Source organism: Scyliorhinus torazame, chromosome 24 (genome assembly GCF_047496885.1).
Source record: "Scyliorhinus torazame isolate Kashiwa2021f chromosome 24, sScyTor2.1, whole genome shotgun sequence".
NCBI lineage: Eukaryota > Metazoa > Chordata > Chondrichthyes > Carcharhiniformes > Scyliorhinidae > Scyliorhinus > Scyliorhinus torazame.
In genome coordinates this window covers 9,108,899-9,125,638 of record NC_092730.1, presented here as the reverse complement: position 1 = coordinate 9,125,638, position 16,740 = coordinate 9,108,899, and the positions used below count along the sequence as shown (strand labels likewise).

The 16,740-nt window shown below is 56.1% G+C and overlaps 1 protein-coding gene across 1 annotated transcript in view; it reads left to right on the top strand.

Annotated features, from left to right (window-relative positions):
• The window catches only part of slc8a4a (solute carrier family 8 member 4a), a 903,507-nt gene extending 887,291 nt beyond the window's left edge, over positions 1 to 16,216 (top strand). Inside the window, 2 exon segments of the mRNA XM_072489334.1 lie at positions 9,910 to 10,182; positions 14,580 to 16,216. Of these exon segments, the coding sequence (XP_072345435.1) occupies positions 9,910 to 10,182; positions 14,580 to 14,956 (650 nt within the window). The 3' untranslated portion in view covers positions 14,957 to 16,216.
• The last annotated feature ends 524 nt before the right edge of the window (positions 16,217 to 16,740 follow it).

Sequence of the window (16,740 nt, the reverse complement as noted above, 5' to 3'; positions counted from 1 at the left end):
GCTTCTCCCCTCTCTCTCTCTCCCTCTCTCTCTCTGGTTCTCGTTCTGCCTGCTATCCCCTTTCTTCGGGTTTATATTCGCTTTCTAACAGTTAGGTTTTTGTGACGTTATTGTAAAATAACTCTTGATTAACTTTGATTGTAAAAAGTATCTTTGATCTAAACAGTCTAATCCAACTACGTATTCATTTGGACATGACTTCATCTCATAGATCTGGGCGAAATTCTCCGGTATCGGCACGATGTCCGCCGACTGGCGCCCAAAACGGCGCAAATCAGTCGGGCATCGCGCCGCCCCAAAGGTGTGGAATGCTCCGCATCTTGGGGGGCCGAGCCCCAACCTTAAGGTGCTAGACCCGCGCCGGAGTGATTTCCGCCCCGCCAGCTGGCGTGGAAATGACATCTCCGGGCGGCGCATGCGCGGGAGCGTCAGCGGCCGCTGACGGCATTCCCGCGCATGCGCAGTGGAGGGGGTCTCTTCCGCCTCCGCCATGGTGGAGACCGTGGCGAAGGCGGAAGGAATAGAGTGCCCCCCACGTCACAGGCCCGCCCGCGGATCGGTGGGCCCCGATCGCGGGCCAGGCCACCGTGGGGGCACCCCCCGGGGCCAGATCGCCCCGCGCCACCCCCCCCCCAGCCCGCCCGCGCCGCCCTGTCCCGCCGGTAAGGTAGGTGGTTTAATCTACGCCGGCGGGACAGGCATTCTAGCAGCGGGACTTCGGCCCATCGCGGGCCGGGGAATCGCGGTGGGGGGGGGGCGCCAACCGGCGCGGCGCGATTCCCGCCCTCCCCCAGCCGAATATCCGGTGCCGGAGAATTTGCAACCAGCGGGGGGCGGGATTCACGCCAGCCCCCGGCAATTCTCCGACCAAGGCTATCTGCATTTTACAATCCTTCCTTGGCAGCTACTGTCAACCCTGTGTGGGATCTTTCCCTGTATCCTCTCTTGTTTCTCTCAGACCAGATATTGCCAGACTTCCATGTCTCAAATGACATATCTTTCCATATTTTCAATAACAGACCCCGCTTTCCACGACGTAGCCGAGGATGGCTCGCCGGGTGGTGTGGAATACACAGTTCTCTTTGTTGTAGGTCAGATTGAGGGGCCCGGGCGGTCTGGGGGGGCTTCCTCAGGTTTGCGTCGTGGTCCTGCTGGTCATGGCCGCAGATGGTGACGTTGTCCAAGTACGGGTATGTAGCCCGTAAGCTGTACTGGTCCCCCATTTGATCCATCGCCCTTTGGAAAACGGAGACTCCGTTTGTGACACCGAAAGGGACCCTGAGGAAGTGGAAGAGCCGACCGGCTGCTTCGAAGGCCTTGTAGGGGCGGTCCTCTGGGCGGATAGGGAGCTGATGATAGGCCGATTTCAGGTTGACCGTGGAGAATACTCGATACTGGGCCATTTGGTTCACCATTTCTGCTATGCGGGGAAGTGGGTACACATCGAGTTGCGTAAAGCGGTTTATGGTCTGGCTATAGTCCACCACCATACGTTGTTTATCTCCGGAGCGGACTACCAGTACTTGTGCCCTCCAAGGACCCCTCTATGACCCCTTCTTTTAGTAGCCGCTGAACCTCTGACTTGATGACCTCTGTCTTGGGCCCTGTACCGCCGACTCCTGGTGGCGATGGGCTTATAGTCGGGGGTGAGGTTCGCGAAGAGGGGGGGGGGTGGTGCAACTTTGAGTGTCGCCAGGCTACATACCGTGAGCGGGGGCAGGGGTCCGCCGAACTTCAGGGTCAGGCTTCGGTGGCTGCACTGAAAGTCCAGGCCGAGCAGCAGGGGGGCGCAGAGGCGAGGGAGGACATAAAGTTTAAAACGGGCGCATTCGGCGCCTTGGATAGCGAGGTTCGGGACGCAACACCCCGTGATTTGGACCGAATGAGACCCAGATGCGAGGGCGATAGTTTGGGAGGCGGGATAGGTGCGCAGGGAGCAGCGTCTTACCGTGTCTGGATGGATAAAACTCTCCGTGCTCCTGGAGTCAAACAGGCAGGGGGTGTCGCGGCCGTTGATTTGAACGTGCATCATTGAGTTTCGCCGGTGCTTCGACCGAGATTGATCGAACGCGATCGCTCCTCGTTGCGGGCAGATTGACCGAGCGTGATCGCTCCTCGTTGCGGGCAGATTGACCGAGCGCGATCGCTCCTCGTTGCGGGCAGATTGACCGAGCGTGATCGCTCCTCGTTGCGGGCAGATTGACCGAGCGTGATCGCTCCTCGTTGCGGGCAGATTGATCGAGCGCGATCGCTCCTCGTTGCGGGCAGATTGACCGAGCGTGATCGCTCCTCGTTGCGGGCAGATTGACCGAGCGCGATCGCTCCTCGTTGCGGGCAGATTGACCGAGCCTGATCGCTCCTCGTTGCAGGCAGATTGACCGAGCGCGATCGCTCCTCGTTGCGGGCAGATTGACCGAGCGCGATCGCTCCTCGTTGCGGGCAGATTGATCGAGCGCGATCGCTCCTCGTTGCGGGCAGATTGACCGAGCGTGATCGCTCCTCGTTGCGGGCAGATTGACCGAGCGTGATCGCTCCTCGTTGCGGGCAGATTGACCGAGCGTGATCGCTCCTCGTTGCGGGCAGATTGATCGAGCGCGATCGCTCCTCGTTGCGGGCAGATTGATCGAGCGTGATCGCTCCTTGTTGCGGGCAGATTGATCGAGCGCGATCGCTCCTCGTTGCGGGCAGATTGACCGAGCGCGATCGCTCCTCGTTGCGGGCAGATTGATCGAACGCGATCGCTCCTCGTTGCGGGCAGATTGACCGAGCGCGATCGCTCCTCGTTGCGGGCAGATTGATCGAGCGCGATCGCTCCTCGTTGCGGGCAGATTGACCGAGCGTGATCGCTCCTCGTTGCGGGCAGATTGACCGAGCGGGATCGCTCCTCGTTGTGGGCAGATTGACCGAGCGCGATCGCTCCGCGTTGCGGGCAGATTGACCGAGCGCGATCGCTCCTCGTTGCGGGCAGACTGATCGAGCGCGATCGCTCCTCGTTGCGGGCAGATTGACCGAGCGCGATCGCTCCGCGTTGCGGGCAGATTGACCGAGCGCGATCGCTCCGCGTTGCGGGCAGATTGACCGAGCGCGATCGCTCCTCGTTGCGGGCAGATTGACCGAGCGCGATCGCTCCTCGTTGCGGGCAGATTGACCGAGCGCGATCGCTCCTCGTTGCGGGCAGATTGACCGAGCGCGATCGCTCCTCGTTGCGGGCAGATTGACCGAGCGCGATCGCTCCTCGTTGCGTGCAGATTGACCGAGCGCGATCGCTCCTCGTTGCGGGCAGATTGACCGAGCGTGATCGCTCCTCGTTGCGGGCAGATTGACCGAGCGCGATCGCTCCTCGTTGCGGGCAGATTGATCGAGCGAGATCGCTCCTCGTTGCGGGCAGATTGACCGAGCGCGATCGCTCCTCGTTGCGGGCAGATTGATCGAGCGCGATCGCTCCTCGTTGCGGGCAGATTGACCGAGCGCGATCGCTCCTCGTTGCGGGCAGATTGACCGAGCGCGATCGCTCCTCGTTGCGGGCAGATTGATCGAGCGCGATCGCTCCTCGTTGCGGGCAGATTGACCGAGCCTGATCGCTCCTCGTTGCGGGCAGATTGACCGAGCGCGATCGCTCCTCGTTGCGGGCAGATTGATCGAGCGCGATCGCTCCTCGTTGCGGGCAGATTGATCGAGCGCGATCGCTCCTCGTTGCGGGCAGATTGACCGAGCCTGATCGCTCCTCGTTGCGGGCAGATTGACCGAGCGCGATCGCTCCTCGTTGCGGGCAGATTGACCGAGCGCGATCGCTCCTCGTTGCGGGCAGATTGACCGAGCGTGATCGCTCCTCGTTGCGGGCAGATTGACCGAGCGCGATCGCTCCTCGTTGCGGGCAGATTGACCGAGCGCGATCGCTCCTCGTTGCGGGCAGATTGACCGAGCGTGATCGCTCCTCGTTGCGGGCAGATTGACCGAGCGTGATCGCTCCTCGTTGCGGGCAGATTGATCGAGCGAGATCGCTCCTCGTTGCGGGCAGATTGACCGAGCGCGATCGCTCCTCATTGCGGGCAGATTGACCGAGCGCGATCGCTCCTCGTTGCGGGCAGATTGACCGAGCGTGATCGCTCCTCGTTGCGGGCAGATTGATCGAGCGTGATCGCTCCAAGTTGCGGGCAGATTGACCGAGCGCGATCGCTCCTCGTTGCGGGCAGATTGACCGAGCGCGATCGCTCCTCGTTGCGGGCAGATTGATCGAGCGCGATCGCTCCTCGTTGCGGGCAGATTGATCGAGCGAGATCGCTCCTTGTTGCGGGCAGATTGATCGAGCGCGATCGCTCCTCGTTGCGGGCAGATTGACCGAGCGCGATCGCTCCTCGTTGCGGGCAGATTGATCGAGCGCGATCGCTCCTCGTTGCGGGCAGATTGATCGAGCGTGATCGCTCCTCGTTGCGGGCAGTCAGAGTCCTCGGTTGAATCGGACTCGCAAAATGGCCGCCCCCGTCGGTCGCACGTTTTGAGTTTTGAAGATGGTCGCCGCCAAGATGGACGCCCCCATGACTCGCACGAGGCCGATGACGCGTCAGAGGTGGGCGTGTCCGGCCGCCGCGCGGCCGCGTTGCGGGGCCTGTGGTCCCGGGAGTTCGATTTCTGGGCCCGATGAGACTTTTGTTTCTGGCCTTTGGGCCCAGCCAGGCAGACCTTCGCGAAGCGCCCCTTCTTTCCGCATTCGCCGCAGATAGCGGAGCGGGCCGGGCAACGCTGGCGTGAGTGCTGGCCTTGCCCACAGAAATAGCATTGGGGGCCCCCGGTGTGAGGGGGTCGCCGCGCGGCGCAGGCCTGAAGCGTGGCCAAGTCTGGAGGGGATCGAGAGGGGTTCGCAAGGTCCGCGGAGTACGTGCGTAGGTGGGCCGCTTCCAGGGAAGAGGCGAGCGTGACCGTGCCTTGGAGGTCCTTCGCTCCGTCTTCTAGGAGCCGCTGCCGGATGTACGTGGATCGGATACCGGACACGAAAGCATCACGAATACGTAAGTTCATGTGGACGTCTGCCGTCACCTCTTTATGGTCGCAGTTCCTGGCGGGCGCGGTGAGTCTCTCCAAGTATTCACCTAGCGTTTCCCCGGAGCGCTGGCGGCAGGTCGAGAGCAAATGTCTGGCGTGCACCTCGTTTATCGGCTATACGAGGCGCTTCTGTAGGATTTTGACCGCCGTTTCGTACGTCGAAGCTTTCTCGATCACGGAGGAGAGCCGGTGGTCCACCCGGGGATGGAGTAAGCTCAGCTTGCGAGGTCCGGCAACCTCAGTCTCTGAGGAATTCAGATAGGCCTCAGAGCACCGGAGCCAGAATTTAAAAATTTCAATGGCTTCCGGCGACCGAGCGTCCAAATTGAGCTCCTCCGGCTTCAGACCGCTGTCCACCTTGATGTAGTCTGGTTATTAAATTGAGATCCCCTCAATTACGACTCAGGAGAGGAGTTTGATAATACAGAGGCTTTAATTACCAGAGAACCAGACAGCTGCCGAGACGTGCGCTCACTGCATGCTGCCCACTGAACGTAACCTTATATACAGCTTCCTGGGGGCGGAGCCGGGGGCGGAGACCCCCCAGGGTTCCAAACCCGGCTTAAAGGGGCCTACACATTAAAGGTACATATATATACAGATATCATTCACCACAATTGCTCCAAGATGTGTCACCTCCCACAGCAGCTGGCGAAATGGCTGCAGCCTGGAGGACACACATATTTATGGTCCACCGACTGGGCGGAGCCAGCACTTACATCACCTAATAGGGGTGCAACAGTAGCTTACCACAGAGACAGAGAGAGAGAGACAGACAGAGAGAGAGAGAGAGACAGACAGAGAGAGAGAGACAGACAGACAGAGAGAGAGAGAGGCAGAGAGAGAGACAGACAGAGAGACGGACAGAGAGAGAGACAGAGAGAGACAAAGAGAGAGACAAAGAGAGAGACAGAGAGAGAGAGGCAGAGAGAGACACAGACAGAGAGACGGACAGAGAGAGAGACAGGGAGAGAGAGGCAGAGAGAGACACAGACAGAGAGACGGACAGAGAGAGAGACAGAGAGAGAGAGGCAGAGAGAGACGCAGACAGAGAGACGGACAGAGAGAGAGACAGGGAGAGAGAGGCAGAGAGAGACACAGACAGAGAGACGGACAGAGAGAGAGACAGAGAGAGACAAAGAGAGACAAAGAGAGAGACAGAGAGAGAGACAGAGAGAGACAGAGACATTAGAGAGAGACAGAGAGACAGGTGGAGGGGTTTAGGGAGGGGGTTCCAGAGTTTGGGGGTCCCCAGGCAACTCGTGGGAGCGAGTCCAACATTCTCCCAACTCCCTGTGAGAGCGAGTCCCACATTCTCCCCCACTCCCCGTGGGAGCGAGTCCCACATTCTCCCCACTCCCCGTGGGGGCGAGTCCCACATTCTCCCCACTCCCCGTGGGAGCGAGTCCCACATTCTCCCCACTCCCTGTGGGAGCGAGTCCCACATTCTCCCCACTCCCCGTGGGAGCGAGTCCCACATTCTCCCCGACTCCCCGTGGGAGCGAGTCCCACATTCTCCCCACTCCCCGTGGGAGCGAGTCCCACATTCGCCCCACTCCCCGTGGGAGCGAGTCCCACATTCTCCCCACTCCCCGTGGGAGCGAGTCCCACATTCTCCCCACTCCCCGTGGGAGTGAGTCCCACATTCTCCCCGACTCCCCGTGGGAGCGAGTCCCACATTCTCCCCACTCCCCGTGGGAGCGAGTCCCACATTCTCCCCGACTCCCCGTGGGAGCGAGTCCCACATTCTCCCCACTCCCCGTGGGAGCGAGTCCCACATTCTCCCCACTCCCCGTGGGAGCGAGTCCCACATTCTCCCCGACTCCCCGTGGGAGCGAGTCCCACATTCTCCCCACTCCCCGTGGGAGCGAGTCCCACATTCTCCCCTCTCTCTGGGTAAAGCCGTTTCTCCTGAATCCCCCAGTGGGTTTATTAGTCCCTGTCTATCGATGGCCCCGAGTTCTGATCTCTCCCCCCTCACAAGTGGAAACATCTTCTCTCCGTCGTCCCATCGAAACCCCCTCCGTCGTTAGAAAGACTTGATCAGGTTTCTGAGCGACAGATGGTGTGGGTTTAATCAGTAACTCAGTCCTACACCATCACTGATATTCATTGTCACTGCGCTCTGCTCTACCCATTAGGAAAATTAAATCAATATAATTACTGAATTAGTGACTCGATTGATCTCAGAAAGATTAAATATCATCATGGCAGCTCACCTAACAAATAGAGCTCACTCAGCACGGCAACTCACACAACCACCCACAGCCACAGACATATCACAATAACTCATTCAATACCTCGTTCCACAGACATATCACAATAACTCATTCAATACCTCGTTTACTCTGTATCTAACCCCGTGCTGTACCTGCCCTGGGAGTGTTTGATGGGGACAGTGTAGAGGGAGCTTTACTCTGTATCTAACCCCATGCTGAACCTGTCCTGGGAGTATTTGATGGGGACAGTGTAGAGGGAGCTTTACTCTGTATCTAACCCAGTGCTGTACCTGCCCTGGGAGTGTTTGATGGGGACAGTGTAGAGGGAGCTTTACTCTGTATCTAACCCCGTGCTGTACCTGTCCTGGGAGTGTTTGATGGGGACGGTGTAGAGGGAGCTTTACTCTGTATCTAACCCCGTGCTGTACCTGTCCTGGGAGTGTTTGATGGGGACGGTGTAGATGGATCTTTACTCTGTATCTAACCCAGTGCTGTACCTGCCCTGGGAGTGTTTGATGGGGACAGTGTAGAGGGAGCTGTACTCTGTATCTAACCCCGTGCTGTACCTGTGCTGGGAGTGTTTGATGGGGACAGTATAGAGGGAGTTTTACTCTGTATCTAACCCCGTGCTGTGCCTGTCCTGGGAGTGTTTGATGGGGACAGTGTAGAGGGTGCTTTACTCTGTATCTAACCCCGTGCTGTACCTGTCCTGGGAGTGTTTGATGGGGACGGTGTAGAGGGAGCTTTACTCTGTATCTAACCCCGTGCTGTAGCTGTCCTGGGAGTGTTTGATGGGGACGGTGTAGATGGATCTTTACTCTGTATCTAACCCCATGCTGTACCTGCCCTGGGAGTGTTTGATGGGGACAGTGTAGAGGGAGCTTTACTCTGTATCTAACCCCATGCTGAACCTGTCCTGGGAGTATTTGATGGGGACAGTGTAGAGGGTGCTTTACTCTGTATCTAACCCCGTGCTGTACCTGTCCTGGGAGTGTTTGATGGGGACAGTGTAGAGGGAGCTTTACTCTGTATCTAATCCCGTGCTGTACCTGTCCTGGGAGTGTTTGATAGGGACAGTGTAGAGGGAGCTTTACTCTGTATCTAACCCCGTGCTGTACCTGTCCTGGGAGTGTTTGATGGGGAGAGTGTAGAGGGAGCTTTACTCTGTATCTAACCCCGTGCTGTACCTGTCCTGGGAGTGTTTGATGGGAACAGTGTAGAGGGAGCTTTACTCTGTATCTAACCCCGTGCTGTGCCTGTCCTGGGAGTGTTTGATGGGGACAGTGTAGAGGGAGCTTTACTCTGTATCTAATCCCGTGCTGTGCCTGTCCTGGGAGTGTTTGATGGGGACAGTGTAGAGGGTGCTTTACTCTGTATCTAACCCCGTGCTGTACCTGTCCTGCGAGTGTTTGATGGGGACAGTGTAGAGGGAGCTTTACTCTGTATCTAACCCCGTGCTGTACCTGTCCTGGGAGTGTTTGATGGGGAGAGTGTAGAGGGAGATTTACTCTGTATCTAACCCCATGCTGTACCTGTCCTGGGAGTGTTTGATGGGGACAGTGTACAGGGAGCTTTACTCTGTATCTAACCCCGTGCTGTACCTGTCCTGGGAGTGTTTGATGGGGACGGTGTAGAGGGAGCTTTACTCTGTATCTAACCCCGTGCTGTACCTGTCCTGGGAGTGTTTGATGGGGACGGTGTAGATGGATCTTTACTCTGTATCTAACCCCGTGCTGTACCTGTCCTGGGAGTGTTTGATGGGGACAGTGTAGAGGGAGCTTTACTCTGTATCTAACCCCATGCTGAACCTGTCCTGGGAGTATTTGATGGGGACAGTGTAGAGGGAGCTTTACTCTGTATCTAACCCAGTGCTGTACCTGCCCTGGGAGTGTTTGATGGGGACAGTGTAGAGGGAGCTTTACTCTGTATCGAACCCCGTGCTGTACCTGTCCTGGGAGTGTTTGATGGGGACAGTGTAGAGGGAGCTTTACTCTGTATCTAACCCCGTGCTGTACCTGTCCTGGGAGTGTTTGATGGGGACAGTGTAGAGGGAGCTTTACTCTGTATCTAACCCCGTGTTGTAGCTGTCCTGGGGGTGTTTGATGGGGACAGTGTAGAGGGAGCTTTACTCTGTATCTAACCCAGTGCTGTACCTGTCCTGGGAGTGTTTGATGGGGACAGTGTAGAGGGAGCTTTACTCTGTGTCTAACCCCGTGCTGTACCTGTCCTGGGAGTGTTTGATGGGGACAGTGTAGAGGGAGCTTTACTCTGTATCTAACCCCGTGCTGTAGCTGTCCTGGGAGTGTTTGATGGGGACAGTGTAGAGGGAGCTTTACTCTGTATCTAACCCCGTGCTGTACCTGTCCTGGGAGTGTTTGATGGGGACAGTGTAGAGGGAGCTTTACTCTGTATCTAACCCCGTGCTGTACCTGTCCTGGGAGTGTTTGATGGGGACAGTGTACAGGGAGCTTTATTCTGTATCTAACCCCGTGCTGTACCTGCCCTGGGAGTGTTTGATGGGGACAGTGTAGAGGGAGCTTTACTCTGTATCTAACCCCGTGTTGTACCTGTCCTGGGAGTGTTTGACGGGGACAGTGTAGAGGGAGCTTTACTCTGTATCTAACCCCGTGCTATCCCTGTTTCCCGCCAGGTGAAGACGATGATGATGATGCGAATGAGGAACGCCTGCCCTCCTGCTTCGATTACATCATGCACTTCCTGACAGTTTTCTGGAAGGTTCTCTTCGCCTTTGTCCCGCCGACAGAGTACTGGAACGGTTGGGCCTGTTTCGCCGTGTCCATCATGTTGATTGGAATGCTAACCGCGTTAACCGGCGACCTCGCCACACAATTCGGCTGCACCGTGGGCCTCAGGAATTCCGTCACCGCCATTGTCTTTGTGGCTCTGGGAACGTCTGTGCCAGGTGAGGGACATGCTGTCCAACGTTGCCTCCCCCCCCCCGACAGGTTCCGCCAAGCAGGATTCACCACCGATAGTGTGCACCTGACCAAAATACTCCCCAATCCCTGACAGTGCGGCACTCCCTCAGTACTGACCCTCTGACAGTGCGGCACTCCCTCAGTACTGACCCTCTGACAGTGCAGCACTCCCTCAGTACTGACCCTCTGACAGTGCGGCACTCCCTCAGTACTGACCCTCTGACAGTGCGGCACTCCCTCAGTACTGACCCTCTGACAGTGCGGCACTCCCTCAGTACTGACCCTCTGACAATGCGGCACTCCCTCAGTACTGACCCTCTGACAGTGCGGCGCTCCCTCAGTACTGACCCTCTGACAGTGCGGCACTCCCTCAGTACTGACCCTCTGACAGTGCGGCACTCCCTCAGCACTGACCCTCTGACAGTGCGGCACTCCCTCAGTACTGACCCTCTGACAGTGCAGCACTCCCTCAGTACTGACCCTCTGACAGTGCGGCACTCCCTCAGTACTGACCCTCTGACAGTGCGGCACTCCCTCAGCACTGACCCTCTGACAGTGCGGCACTCCCGCAGTACTGTAACCCCTCAGCGAGAGGGATTCCTCGAACTGTGCTTGGAGCTGAAAACTCCGGGAGGTTGAAGGGAATTCCGAGCTCAGGGGTATCCGTAAACCTTCCCAAGTCCGGAGCGTGCCCTGTCCCCAGTGCAAAGACTGGTGCTTTGGGATGTTCCTACATATCTGCAATCTCCGTCGATTCCAACACAGTGCAATCGATTCTCAGGCTATTCAACCAGTGGCGCTGTTCACCCACAATTCCCTGTCCAGTTCCATCCCACAGGAGGTGGCCGTTCAGCCCATCAATTCTCTGCTGGCTTTTGGAGAGATTTTTCCAAATGATGATTTGAAAATTGGTGGTGTGGTAAATAGTGAGGAGGATACGGCCTTCGATTACAGGAGGATAGAGACGGGCTGGTCAGGTGGGCTGATCAGTGGCAAATGCAGTTCAATGGGGATCAGTGTGAGGTGATGTATTTGGGCAGGACAAACAAGGCGAGGGGAATACAGGATAAACGGCAGGACCCTGGGAAGCACCGAGGATCAGAGGGACCTTGGTGTGGATGTACACCCGTCCCTGCAGATAGCAGAGCCGGTGGATACAGTGGTTAAGAAGGCCTGTGGTATACTTGCCTTTTATTACAAAGAACAAAGAAAGGTACTGCACAGGAACAGGCCCTTCGGCCCTCCAAGCCCGTGCCGACCATGCTGCCCGTCTAAACTACAATCTTCTACACTTCCGGGGTCCGTATCCCTCTATTCCCATCCTATTCATATATTTGTCAAGATGCCCCTTAAATGTCACTATCGTCCCAGCTTCCACCACCTCCTCCGGTAGCGAGTTCCAGGCACCCACGACCCTCTGTGTAAAAAAACTTGCCTCGTACATCTACTCTAAACCTTGCCCCTCGCACCTTAAACCTATGCCCCCTAGTAATTGACCCCTCTACCCTGGGGAAAAGCCTCTGACTATCCACTCTGTCTATGCCCCTCATAATTTTGTAGACCTCTATCAGGTCTCCCCTCAACCTCCTTCGTTCCAGTGAGAACAAACCGAGTTTATTCAATCGCTCCTCATAGCTAATGCCCTCCATACCAGGCAACATTCTGGTAAATCTCTTCTGCCCCCTCTCGAAAGCCTCCACATCCTTCTGGTAGTGTGGCGACCAGAATTGAACACTATACTCCAAGTGTGGCCTAACTAAGGTTCTATACAGCTGCAACATGACTTGCCAATTCTTATACTCAATGCCCCGGCCAATGAAGGCGAGCATGCCGTATGCCTTCTTGACTACCTTCTCCACCTGTGTTGCCCCTTTCAGTGACCTGTGGACCTGTTCACCTAGATCTCTCTGACTGTTAATACTCTTGAGGGTTCTGCCGTTTACTGTATATTCCCTACCTGCATTAGACCTTCCAAAATGCATTACCTCACATTTGTCCGGATTAAACTCCATCTGCCATCTCTCCGCCCAAGTCTCCAAACAATCTAAATACTGCTGTATCCTCTGACAGTCCTCATCGCTATCCGCAATTCCACCAACCTTTGTGTCGTCTGCAAACTTACTAATCAGACCAGTTACATTTTCCTCCAAATCATTTATATATACTACAAAGAGCAAAGGTCCCAGCACTGATCCCTGTGGAACACCACTGGTCACAGCCCTCCAATTAGAAAAGCATCCTTCCATTGCTACTCTCTGCCTTCTATGACCTAGCCAGTTCTGTATCCACCTTGCCAGCTCACCTCTGATCCCGTGTGACTTCACCGTCTGTACCAGTCTGCCATGAGGGGCCTTGTCGAAGGCCTTACTGAAGTCCATGTAGCCAACATCCACTGCCCTACCTTCACCAATCATCTTCGTCACTTCCTCAAAAAACTTGATCAAGTTAGTGAGACACGACCTCCCCTTCACAAAACCGTGCTGCCTCTCACTAATACGTCCACTTGTAAATCCTGTCTCGGAGAATCCTTTCCAATAATTTTCCTACCACTAACGTAAGACTCACCGGCACGTAATTTCCTGAATTATCCCTTCTTTATCCCTTCTACCTATGGGCTATTCTCCAGTCCTCTGGGACCTCACCTGTAGCCAGTGAGGATCCAAAGATTTCTCTCAAGGCCCCAGCAATTTCCTCCCTTGTCTCCCTCAGTATTCTGGGGTAGATCCCATCTGGCCCTGGGGACTTATCTACCTTAATGTTTTTCAAGATGCCCAACACCTCCTCGTTTTTGATCTCAATGTGACCCAGGATATCTACACACCCTTCCCCCTTCCCCAGACTCATCACCCACCAAGTCCTTCTCTTTGGTGAATACTGACGCAAAGTACTCATTTGATACCTCGCCCATTTCCTCGGGCTCCGCGTGTAGATTCCTTCCCCTGTTCCTTGAGTGGGCCAACCCTCTCCCTGGCTACCCTCTTGCTCTTTATATATGTACAAAAAAGCCTTGGGATTTTCCTTAATCCTATTTGCCAATTACTTTTGGTAACGCCTTTTAGCCCTCCTGACTCCTTCCTTAAGTTCCTTCCTACATTTCCTTACATTCCTCGTGAGCTTTTGTCCATTCCCAGCGGTCAAACCCTTATAAATGCTTCCTGCAGCTTAACCGAGGTGTGGAGTTTCAGAGCAGGGAGGTTATGCTGGAACTGTATAAAACGTTGGTTAGGCCTCAGCGAGAGTATTGTGGGCAGTTCTGCAATCCACATTATTCATAGAATTTACAGAGCAGAAGGAGGCCATTCGGCCCATCGAATCTGCACCGGCTCTTGGAAAGAGCACCCTACCCAAGGTCCACACCTCCACCCTGTCCCCATAACCCAGTAACCCCACCCAACACTAAGGGAAAATTTGGACACTAAGGGCAATTTATCACGGCCAATCCACCTAACCTGCACATCTTTGGACTGTGGGAGGAAACCGGAGCACCCGGAGGAAACCCACGCACACACGGGGAGGACGTGCAGACTCCGCACAGACAGAGACCCAAGCCGGAATTGAACCTGGGACCCTGGAGCTGTGAAGCAATTGTGCTACCCACAATGCTACCGTGCTGCCCACACAAGGCCACCGTACTTCCCATATTACAGGAGGGATGTGATCGCACTGGAAAGGGTGCCGAGGAGATTTACCAGGACGTTGCCCGGGCTGCAGAGTTTCAGCGGTGAAGAGAGATTGGATAGACTGGGGCTCTTTTCCTTGGAGCAGAGGAGGCTGCGGGGGGGCAGGATTGAGATGTGTAAAATTATGAGGGGCACAGATAGAGGCGACAGGAAGAAACTTGTCCCCTTGGCGGAGGGATCAGTGACCAGGGGGCGGAGGTTTACGGTAAGGGGCAGGAGGGTTAGAGGGGGAAAACCTTTTTACCCAGAGGGGGGGTGGGAGTCCGGAATTCGCTGCCTGAAAGGGGGGAGGAGGCAGAGACCCTCAGAACATTTCAGAAGTATTTAGAGGTGGGCGTGCGATCCCAGGGCAGACAAGGCTCTGGGCCGAGTGCTGGGAAACGGGGTTGGAATAGTTAGGTGGTTGTGTGTGACCGCCGCAGACTCGATGGGCCGAACGACCTTTTCCGTGCTGTGGACCTCGAAGACTCCTCCCTCACCCTCCCCGCTCTTTCCCCCAGAGCCCTGAAAATGTCTCCTCCTCCACTATTCCTCCAACTCCCCTCCTTGAGCGATAAAGATTCAGCCGCTCCACCAGCCTTTCAAAGCACCTCGGTTAAATTCCCCCTTAACCTTGTCTGCGGGTGAAGAAGTCTTTCGCCATGTTGTCTGATGCCCTCTCTCTCTTTCTCTCCCTCTCTCTCTCTCGTTTCTCTGCGCAGACACATTCGCCAGCAAGGTGGCAGCCATCCAGGACCAATACGCTGATGCCTCCATCGGTAACGTCACAGGGAGCAACGCTGTCAATGTGTTCCTGGGCATTGGAGTGGCCTGGTCCATGGCCGCCATCTACTGGGCCAGCAAGGGCAAGAAGTTCCAGGTGAACCCGGGCAATCTGGCATTCTCGGTGACCATCTTCACCATATTCGCCTTCATCGCCGTGGCCATCCTGATGTACCGTCGCCGGCCAGAGATCGGGGGTGAACTCGGTGGCTCCCGGGCTGGCAAGATCATCACCGCCCTCTTCTTTGTGACTCTCTGGTTGACCTACGTCATCCTCTGCTCCCTGGAGGCCTACTGTCACATAGAAGGGTTCTGAGGCCTGGGGGGGGTCTCTGAGGCCTGGGTCACAAGGGATTTCCGATGCCAGGCCACGATTGAGACACTGAGGCGTGGTCTCTTTTTTTTTGGCCTTCGTCGCTTGGGCCTAGAGGCCTGGCCACTTGGGAGAGCGGAGGCCTGGTCACTTATTCTGAGGACTTATTCTGAGGCCTGGTCACTTAGGCCTCTGAGCTGGCCTGGTCACTTGGAGTGTCCTGAGGCCTGGTCACTTAGGCCTCTGAGCTGGCCTGGTCACTTGGAGTGTCCTGAGGCCTGGTCACTTAGGCCTCTGAGCTGTTCTGGTCACTTGGGGAATCCTGAGGCCTGGTCACTTTGGAACTCTGAGGCCTGATCACGTAGGCCTCCAAGCTGTTCTGGTCATTTGAGTGCCCTGAGGTCAGTATGAGGCCGAGGACTGGTCATCATAGGGGTGGTTATGTGGCCTACTGCTATTTCCTAGGTGTCAGTGTTGAAGGGTTTAGTTTGGGGCAATCTGATAGGACATCAAGCCCCTAAGCTGTTAAAAAAAAACCCTCACATCCCAAAGCACCCCCCCCACCACTCCGCCCAAAACCCAGTCGATCACTGATAGGCTGCATGCGTGTCGAGGACCCCTGGTGTGTGATAGGCTGGGTTGATACGCTTCCAACCCCCCTCCTCATCCCTGGTGCAACAAATTGGCCTCAGTGCCCCCAACCCTCACGGACCAAGCTGCAAGATCTCCCACAGACTCTTCATTCATGGTCTTACTGAGGCCTAAGTTTAAATCCAGACTATCCCCCATCTCCCGCTCCACAGCCCCCCCCCCCTCCCAAAAAAGGTGGTACGCTCCTCCATCCTGCCCTCAAAGGGGCAGGGAGGTCGATGATCCAACTAAGCCCAGCCACCGACTCGGAGTCGAACCGGTGCAACATCAAAGTCACAAAATGGTGGGGTGGGTTAGGCTCCCCAGTCGGCGAACACGTTTAGGCCCGGTTAGGGATTAGATATGTGCGTCTCGCTTTCCCTCTTTGATCTTTCGCTGTTTCCGAGGTTACGACGCCTGAGCACGATTGGGAACATATCGCCGCCCGTTGCCTCAGCAGCTTGGCCACTTGACAAAAGGCCGCAGGCTTCTGACAATTTTTAGGGGCCCCAGTTCGGATCACCGGCCAGCCTCAGGCGGGCTTGGGGGAGGGGAAGAGAAAGGGCCCACCGTGAAACTCTTGCACCTGCATTCCTTGGTTCCCCCTCTCTCTCTTCACCATTCCCGGAAAGTGGTGGGTTGTGGGAGGGTGTGTGGGGGGGGAGGGGGAGGGGGGGGTGGGGGGGGGGTTTGCCTGGCGGTGCATGAAAAAATCCGCAGACAAGGCCTCAGGCTCAAAGACATAAAGACATTGAGGGGCTGAAGAAGCGAAGATGGCGCCTTTTTGCTCTTCAAAGTGCACAACAATGGCCTAAAGGATCGGCTGGCTATTTGTGATTGGGGGGGGGGGGGGGGGGGGGGACAAAGGTCGATCAGGCGCTGACCTTTCCACTCCCCGGGCCCGGCGAGAAGGCGGCCATCTTGACCCCGGCCTCCACTGGAGCGGTTCGGACTTGGGATTTCCGTGACGACGCCTCTGCTCCCCAGAATAAACTGTCCCCAAATGAATGTTTCCCTTTTTCTTTTGAAAAAAAAACCCCACATCTGGCACGTAACGTTCGCTGTTTTGGGTAAGGTGTAGTTTTCATTTGCCTTCTTTGCACATTTGTGGCGCAATAATGGAGACTCTCTGACCCCTTGCAAAGTGACACAGCACA